The following is a 9,404-nucleotide window of genomic DNA, read 5'->3' on the forward strand; positions in this document are numbered from 1 at the left end:
TGGATTTATACCCCGCCCTTCACTACCCAAAGCTGTCTCAGAGCGGCTGACAAACTCCTTTCCCTCCCTCTCCCCACAACAGACACCCTGTGAGGCAGGTGGGGCTGAGAGAGCTCTTGACAGAAACTGTTCTTTTTTCAAGGACAGCTCTGACAGAACTACAGCTTGCCCAAGGTCATCCAGCAGCTGCAAGTGGAGGAGTGGGGAATCAAACCCGGTTCTCCCAGATTAGAGTCCATGCACTTAACCACTACACCAAACTGAGAGAGAGAGAAGAGAAGAAAGAGGAAGGAAGGAAGGAAGGAAGGAAGGAAGGAAGGAAGGAAGGAAGGAAGGAAGGAAGGAAGGAAGGACACAGAGAGTCATCCCCTCTGCAATTCCAGGTGGACTTAAGGGTTCCAATGCTTGTGTGGAGCTCCCTTTGACTGCAATGGCTTCTGTGGAAATTCCCTGTGGCTCTTCTTGCAAGCCAACTCTACCGGTTCCCCCAGGGAACCTTCCCGGGAATGGGCAGAAATTCCAGGCTGGTCAGTGTGGCATGCAAGGGAGCAGCAAGCTTGCAGTCCTTCCTTGAGGACTAGCAGCCTGACCAATCAGGACTCTGGTAGGTGAAGGGATGAAGGCCACGGCCTCTTCCAGCGGAGCTCTGTTGCCTGCACGGCTCTGCTGGAGCAGCACTATGACCACTGGCCAAGACTGTCGCTCCAGGAGCAGACAAAAGGAAACGCTTCTTCACACAGCGAATGGTTAAAATGTAGAACTCGCTGCCAGAGGATGTAGTGATGGCCACAGGCACAGACAGCTTTAAAAGGGGATTAGACAGATTCACGAAGGACCAGTCTATCAATGGCTACCAGCCATGGTGACTGAGGGGAACCTCCACAGTCAGAGACACTGAATTCCAGAGCCAGGAGTCAACCTCAGCGGAAGGCTGCAGCCTCTCTGCCCTGTTGTTGGCCCTCCAGAGGAACTGGTTGGCCACTGTGTGAGACGGGATGCTGGACTAGAGGGACCCTCACTGGTCTGATCCAGCAGGGCTCTTCTGATGTTCTGACTAGGGGAAGGCCTTAGCCTCTATGCCCAGTTGTTGGCCCTCCAGAGGAACTGGTTGGCCACTGTGTGAGATGGGAGGCTGAACTAGATGGACCCTAACTGGTCTGATCCAGCAGGGCTCTTCTTATGTTCTTCTCAGGGGAAGGCCTCGGCATCTCTGCCCTGTTTGTTTAGCTGTCCAGAGGAACTGGTTGGCCACTGTGTGAGATGGGATGCTGGACTAGAGGGACCCTCACTGGTCTGATCCAGCAGAGCTCTTCTTATGTTCTAATGAAGACCTCGGCCTCTGTGCCCTGTTTTTTTTAAACTACGGGATGCTGGACTAGGTGGACCCTCACTGGTCTGATCCAGCAGGGCTCTTCTGATGCTCTTCTCAGGGGAAGGCCTCGGCCTCCATGCCCTGTTGTTGGCCCACCAGAGGAACTGGCTGGCCATCGTGTAAGACAGGATGCTGGACTAGGTGGACCCTCACTAGTCTGATCCAGACAAGGTTCTTCTGATGTTCTTCTGAAGGTCTTGGCTTCTGTGCCCTGTTGTTGGCCTTCCAGACTGACCACTGTGTGAGACGGGATGCTGGACTAGATGGACCCTCGCTGGTCTGATCCAGCAGGGCTCTTCTGATGTTAACCTTGAAGCCTCGGTCTGTGAATCTGAGGACAGAGCCAGGGCTCGTGAGTTTCTGTGGACCGTGCGCATTCAGTCACAGTGCTTCACAGGCAAAGGACACCCACCCACCCACCCCCGCGGCCCTTGCGACTGGGAGGCCGCACCAAGCCCTCCAGCTAGCTCGCCTCGACTTCTACCTGCTCGCCAGGTCAGCTCCCATTCATTTCAAGGGGGCTATACACAGGAGGTGCTCTTGGTGGATCGAGCCCACCGCCTTCGCCTGTTCCCCACCCGATGCCTGTGCGGAAGAACAGCCAGGCCCCAAGCGCGCAGATAATATTCTCTCCCAGATGTCTTTTTCTTTTAGTTGGTTTTCGTGTGCTGAGTGGGAGGCTTTTGGCTTCTGGGAAGAACAGGGGGAGGGGGAGCAGGTTTCTATCATAAGCAGTTAACGTTTCTGATGCGCCGGCATGGGAACAGATGCCTTGCGAATGCCGTGTCCTGGACGACGGGAGAAAGCCGTTCCAATTAACGTCGGCGAGGATATAACGGCAAAGACGCGAGAGAGTCTAATCTGCTCCTCTCCCTAAGTTTCTAGGTGACTTTAATCTATTTCTGCTAAATATGGAAACCTTTTAATTAGGGGGGCTGCTCCTTTCGAGAGCCTCCCGCTAATTGAAGAGGAACTCTGAGAGTCTCCCAGCCAGTCTTCTAACAATGAACAAGGAAGCCAAATATGCCCTCAATTATATTCAAACCCCTTGGGGACCCCTCCCAGTCCACAGCTGGAAACGACTAGATTATCAACCGTTATGTGTCATTTATCGGTCCTAATAAAAGGGTTTAAGTGGCTTGCATTCTGGTTTCCCCCCCCCCCTTTTTAATGGCTCTTTTAGACCGGCACAACTGAATATAACTTCTTTCGGCTTTTCTGGATTACTGACAGCCAGTGTGGGGGATCATTCCCTGACTGCGTGCAATTTTATTAATTTATTTAAACATTTATATCCCTCCTTTCCTCGTGTGCGAAGGCGACTTACAATAACAGTTAAAAACACATCTGAAGAAGTGTCCGTGTTGGTCTGAAGCAGCTATGAGTCCAGGGCAGTGTTCCCTCTAAGCCGAGTTAGTGTGAGCTAACTCACAGTTTTTTAGCCTCCGGCTCACACTTTTCCATCTTAGCTCAGGAAGGAGGACTCCAGAGCACATTAATTTATGCAGCAGCCCAATTGCTCGCTCACAACTTTAATGACTGCAGCTCACAAAGTAGAATTTTTGCTCACAAGACTCCACAGCTTAGAGGGAGCATTGGTCCAGGGGCACCTTTATTAATTAAGTTATTTATTTATTTGGGGCAGCCAACAAGGCCATTTGGCTTCAGAAATAATAAAACAATAAAACCGTTCAAACAAATTAAAAAACAGTTCAAATCATTTAAAATACAACTATCCATGAGATGGCAAAGTTGTCGGATCGGCCACCATAAGAGAAAACGGTCACTGGCATCTAGTTCTTTTGCGTTTTGTTCTATAGTATCGTTCAAGAAAGACCAAGGAAGTTTGATTCTGGGTATCACCTTTCGTGGGCACGCACTGGACTCAAACTTAGTTAAAAACATTTTGGAAGAAGAAGAAGAGATGAGACTGGATTTATTCCCCGCCCTTCACTCGGAGACTCAGAGCAGCTTACAAACGCCTTTCCCTTCCCCTCCCCACAACAGGCACCCTGTGAGGTAGGTAGGGCTCAGAGAGCTCTAAGAGAATAATGGCTTGCCCAAGGTCATCCAGCAGCTGCAAGTGGAGGAGTGGGGGAATCAAACCCGGTTCTCCCAGAGTAGAGTCCGCACACTTGACTGCTACACCAAACTGGCTCTCAGTTTAAAACCAAAAATAAAACAGCGAACCCCCAAACCTCCCCCGTCCTTCCACCCTTAAAAGATCCCTGCCAATTCAAACTCCCTCAAACAGGCAGGCCTTGCAGTGCTGCCGGAAGCCCTCCAAGGAGGGAACCCCCTTTGCCTCTTCAGGGAGCCCCTTCCACAGAGCCGGAGCCACGATGGAAAAGACCCTGGCTCCGGTCAGCCCCGGACGGGCCACCCGGAACGGTCAGGTCGCCAACAGAGGGCGGACGAATAGCCATTGCTGGCTCACAGGGACATGTGGACGGAGAAAGCCCTTCAAATATGAAGCATGGAAGCATGAATTTCAGAGCACGGAAGGCACCTGAGAGAAGAGCCCCCCTCCCGACACAGAACGAAGGCTCCGTCCAGCTGCAAAACCACATTCCCGGCTCCCTCCCCAACTTCAGCCATCCTCCCGAGCTGCGGCCACGCCCTGCCGACACCCCCACAGACACAACCACAGAGTCAGCCATCGCCTGACAGCCAGCCAGCCTCAGAACTTGAATGAACACCCCCAATTGATGCTCCCTCGCATGCTTCCAGGGCCGGCTCACCCACTAGGCGAACTAGGCATTCGCCTAGAGTGCTGGGCCCTGGATGGGGCGCCAAGCTGTGCCTCCCCCCCCCGCCAAAAGCCCGCGGGCAGCTCTCCAAGTGTCAGCGTTTCACTAATTGGGGAGAAGCATCCGGTGAGCATCCCCCGCCTGGAGACAGGATCCCCCCCCACCTCCCTCCCAAACTGCCTTCGGAAGCGGAGCACGAGAGAAATCTCTCTTCCATCTTGGAGAGCGCTGCAGGAACATGTGGGGCATGCTCACTGAGTCTGACAGCTGCGGAGGGGGAGGAGGCGGTTGCGGCGGTAGCAAAAGGGTGGCTGGCTCCAGAGATCTTCAGGCCCCACCGAGAGGTTGGCATCTGCGCCACAAGGCAGCCTCGCGTAGGGCGCAGAAACACCTCGAGCTGGCCCTGCATGCTTCCACTGACCCAGTGGTGGAGGTTCGTTCAAACAGCTTGACGGTTAACACTGCATGAGCCACAGAACACAGCCTGAGTCCAGGGGCACCTTTAAGACATGCGTGCGCACGAAAGCTTATACCCAGAATGAAACTTTGTTGGTCTTAAAGATGCCCCTGGACTCAAACTTTGGCCCCAGTCACACGGGCCAGGTAACGCAGGGGGGAGGCATGGCTATTTGCCCTGGAGCAAAATAAAGCGCGGCAACCCGATCACACGGTCCCCCGAGTCTCTGCGCTTCGGCTGTCAGCTGGCGATTACACGGCGAAGCTGCAGCATGGCAAAGAAGCAGTGCAGTGCGGCACGATCACACAAGCGTTTTGCATTTCTGCACATGTGCACTGCTTTCACTGTCATGTTTGTGATGTGCTTACGAAAAACATCTGGTTTGCGATGGGACATGGACAGGCGCCAGATGCCACGGGATACTAGCGCTCCCGCGATCAGACGCCCGCCTGTGCCGCGCGTTTTCCGGATACTAGTGCACTTTCCTTGGTACTTTTTAACTTTGCATCTTCGGCGGGATGCTACGGGTTGGCCACGGGTGCGCTACCCTTCCCAGATGTTGTGGTGTGATCGCACCCCGAAAATCTGCCCAACATTCGTGCCATTTGCGTGGCAAATTCTCCGTGTGACCGGGGCCTTTGTTTTGTTACCTCAGCCCAGCACGGTGACCCAAACCTGAATCTATCTTCATGGACTGCACGAGTCAGACTTTCAGGCTGAACTTTAAAATTCACACCAGCATCTTAAGGCAATGTCTGTCCGCACCGTCATTTGCGAGAGAAGGAAGGGAAGGTTTATATTTTCTTGATCCTGGCCGCGTTTTCCACATTCTCGGCCCGGGGCCACTGTTGCCATCGGCCAGAGAACGGCCGAGCAAGCAAGGACAGTTTCTCCCGGGCCGCTGGAACGAACAAAGGTCTCTCCCGAGAACAACCGACCAGACAAAGAGCCACTTACTTGTTCCAGCGGAATGACGAGGAAGGAGCCCCCGCCAGCGCTCTCCGTTACTATGGCGATGAATTTGGTGTTGACCGCGCAGAAGTGGTTGTCATGGACGTTCTTGGTGATCGCGATCCCGTCGAAGCAGTGCTCCCGGTTGGCCACTTTGCCGTAGACGTTCCGGAACTTGGAGCTGCGATACTGCGGCCGCCATGACATCTGCGGAGCAAACGGACGGAGACGCTCAGCCAACTTCTACAGCAAAGGAGTTCTGGAATCCCCCCCCCCAGAAGACCCCCCCCAAAAAAAAAACCGAACAGAAGAACAAGGCCTAGCTAATCCAGTTTGGTGTCGTGGTGAAGTGCGCGGACTCTAATCTGGGAGAATGGGGTTTGATTCCCCACGCCTCCACTTGCAGCTGCTGGATGACCTTGGGCAAGCCACAGTTTTCTCAGAGCTGTTCTCTCAAGGACAGTTCTGGAAAGAGCTCTCTCAGCCCCGCCTACCTCACAGGGTGCCTGTTGTGGGGAGGGGAGGGAAAGGAGTTTGTAAGCTGCTCTGAGACTCTAAGTGAAGGGCGGGGTATAAATCCAGTCTCGTCTTCTCTTCTCTAATCCAGCATCCTGAACCTAGCATCGGCCAGCTTGATGCTGAGGGAAACCCATGAGAGCCAGTGTAGTGTAGTGGTTAAGAAAGTCAGACTAGTATCTGGGAGACCTGGGTTCGAATTCCCACTTGTGCCCCGGAAGCTCCCTGGGTGACTTTATGACAGTCACGCTCTCTCAGCCTAAACTACCTCACAGGGTCATCGTGAGGATAAAAAGGGAGAGGAGAGTGATGTAAGCCAATCTGGGTTCCCACAGGGAAGAAAGGCGGGGTATAAATGAATTAAATTAATCATTTTTTTAAAAAATTAAAACTGGATCACCAAGGCCTGGTCTTTTTGGACCTAGCCTGCTGTCGTGGTTATGAGCGGCGGACTCTAATCTGGAGAACCGGGTTCGAATTCCCAGAGGGAACTCCTGTCCAACTAGTATCTGGGAGACTCAGGTTCGAATCCCCACTCGTGCCACAGATGCTCGCCGGGTGGGTGACCTTGGGCCAGTCACACGCTCTCAGACCAGCCCTACCTGACAGAGTTGTTGTGAGGACAGACTGGGGGAGAGGAGAAGGATGTAAGCCACCTCTGGTCCTCTTTGGGGAGAAAGGCGGGATATAATCGGAGTTAAATAGAACAAAGAGAAGGCTCGGCACGCCCGGCGGGAGAGGGGGCTACTGTCCATGCATGGGGCCCTCTTGAACTCACATCCTCACTCGTGCCACAGAAGCTCACTGGGTGGGTGACCTTGAGCCAGTCACACGCTCTCAGACCAGCCCTACCTGACAGAGTTGTTGTGAGGATAGACTGGAGGAGAGGAGAAGGATGTAAGCCACTTTTGGTCCTCTTGAAAGGCAGGATATAATTGGAGTTAAATAAAACAAAGAGAAGGCTCGGCACGGCCGGTGGGAGAGGGGGCTACCGTCCATGCACTCTTGAACTCACAGCCCGAACAAAGCAAAATTAAGACAAAATATAAACAGCATAGATATGTTCCATTGCCTCCTGCTGCCATCAGCGCTCACAAGAGTGGAGAACTCCCTACAGTAGAGAACTCTGTATCAGTTTGAAACAGCAAAAGAGGCTCCGTGTCAGTTTCTTCTTAACAGCACACACGCAGGCTAGAGAAGCTTCATTGTGTTTGTAAGCCTCGCGCCCTCTGCTAACTTCAGGGACCCACAAACCCCATCGTTTTTAACTGGAGATGCTGGGGATTGAACCTGGGACTTTCTGCATGCCAAGCGGAGGCTCTGCCACTGAGCCCCATCCCTGGTGTGAATCAGACAGCGGGAGACATATGGAAGGACATACCCCGCCCCCCCCGCCCCCCGCTTTGCTCTGCTGTCTTCACCTTCAGGAACTAATTTTCCTCTGCACTTCCTTGCGGTAAGCTGCCTTGCCGATCGTGAAGGCGGATCAGCGGAGAAACGGCATTTGAAATCAGTGTTCCCTCTAAGCCAGGGCCGGCTCACTCACTAGGCGAACTAGGCGATCGCCTAGAGCGGGCCGGCCCTTAGGGGCGCCAAACTGCACCCAGCCCCGTACTCTGAGAATTTCTTGATTATTTGTGTTTTTCATTCTTCCAAAAATGCATTTATTTTTGAAAAATGGTGGGCGCAGGGGGGGAGGGCGCCAGAAGGGACCTCGCCTAGGGTGCAGAATAAGCTGGGGCCGGCCCTGCTCTAAGCTGAGTTAGTGTGAGCCAGCTCACAGTTTTTTTAGCCTCCGGCTCACACCTTTTTGCCTCAGCTCAGGAAGGAGGGCTCCAGAGCAAACTCATTGATGCAGCAGCCAAATCGCTCGCTCACATCTTTAATGCCAGGAGCTCACAAAGTAGAATTTTGGCTCACAGGGCTCCATAGCTTAGAGGGAGCATTGTTTGTTTGAAATATATACATAATGCAGGCCCTGTTCAATAAAGGGAGTCGATGCACCTTTCCTCCCCCCCACCACAGAACATTAGGATGCTCCCGTTGCGAAGGCTGCATTTGAATCTCAATCATTCTTTTTGAGAGAAAGAGAGAGAATCGCAACCCCCCAGCCGGACTCTCTACGAAACGCCCATTCTACAGAGCGGATGGATGCCGGCCATAAGAAACCCATGTGGACATTTGCAGCGCACAACAGGGCTGGCGGGGGAAGCGGGCTGGAGGGGAGGCGGAGGGGGCTGCCCCCCTCACCTCCCCCCCACATTTCCTGTAAACAACTCAAATCCTTCCCTTCCTGGGAAATGCAAAATGCAAGTGAGCCCTGCTGAGATGGGGCTGCTCCGTGGGGCAGGCCCAGCAGGAGCTGAAGGCAGAGTGGGGGTGGGGGTGGTGGGAAGGGGTGGTCTTTGCCGGGGTCTCCTTCCCCAGATGAATGGCTCCATTAGAAGCCAAGAGGAAGAAAGTTCACCCCAGTGTCAGGCGACTGGCTCGAGACAGAGAGACTCTCACACGGGGAGGGAGCCCTTCCTGGGGTTTCCTGGGGGGGGGCAAGTGAGTCACGATTGATTCCTACATGCAAGAAAGACCAAGAGGAACAAAGGACCCTCCCTCCCCGTGACCGGGCGCGGAACCTCCTTTGGGTGCCACGTTTGCATTCCGCTTGGGGTGCGCAACTCAGCAGCCTCGCAGAAGAATCCCGAACGATTTTTCAGGAGAACAACTTTAGAGTCCTTTCGCTCTCCATTCCCTCGCATTGGAAAAGTCAGACGTAGGTCAGTTTCTTGTCGTTTTCCCATACGCAAACGGGGCTTCTGGGTTCTACATTTTTGTGTCCAGAGATTGCAGTGATGCTCAGGTCACCAGCCTCCAGGTGGGACCTGGAGATCCCCCGGAATTACAATTCATCTCCAGATGACAGAGGTCAGGTCCGCTGGAGAAAATGGGGAACCTTTGGAGGGCGGACTCTCCGGCATTCCACCCTGCCGAGGTCCCTGCCCTCCTCCAACCCCGCCCTCCTCAGTCTCCACCCCAGTTCTCCAGGAATTTCCTAACCTGGGACCGGCAACTCATCAAGCCACTATGAAATGGCAGAAGTGGGAAGTGAGTAAACTTTCCCTTTACACACCATGCCCCCCCCCATTAATCCGCCTAATCCCCTTTTAATGCTATCTTCGCACATGGCCACTACTACATCCAAGTGGCAGTGAATTCCACGATCTCATGAGTCTTGGGGCACTTTCACAGACTAAATAACAACACTTTCAATCCACTTTGCAACTGGGTTTTGCTGTGTGGAATGGCCAAATCCACTTGCCAGCAGTTGCTGAAGTGGATTGAAACGGCATTATTCAGCATGTGT

General features: G+C 53.4%; 1 protein-coding gene across 1 annotated transcript in view; it reads right to left on the reverse strand.

Annotated features, from left to right (window-relative positions):
• Positions 1-5,737, reverse strand: part of CORO2B (coronin 2B) — a 55,291-nt gene extending 49,554 nt beyond the window's left edge. The window contains exon 1 of the mRNA XM_015412335.1: positions 5,537-5,737. Within this exon, the coding sequence (XP_015267821.1) occupies positions 5,537-5,737 (201 nt within the window). The remainder of the gene's footprint in view (positions 1-5,536) is intronic.
• Between the last annotated feature and the right edge of the window lie 3,667 nt (positions 5,738-9,404).

Source organism: Gekko japonicus, unplaced genomic scaffold (assembly GCF_001447785.1).
Source record: "Gekko japonicus isolate JY-2015 unplaced genomic scaffold, Gekko_japonicus_V1.1 scaffold3723, whole genome shotgun sequence".
Classification (NCBI taxonomy): Eukaryota; Metazoa; Chordata; class Lepidosauria; order Squamata; family Gekkonidae; genus Gekko; species Gekko japonicus.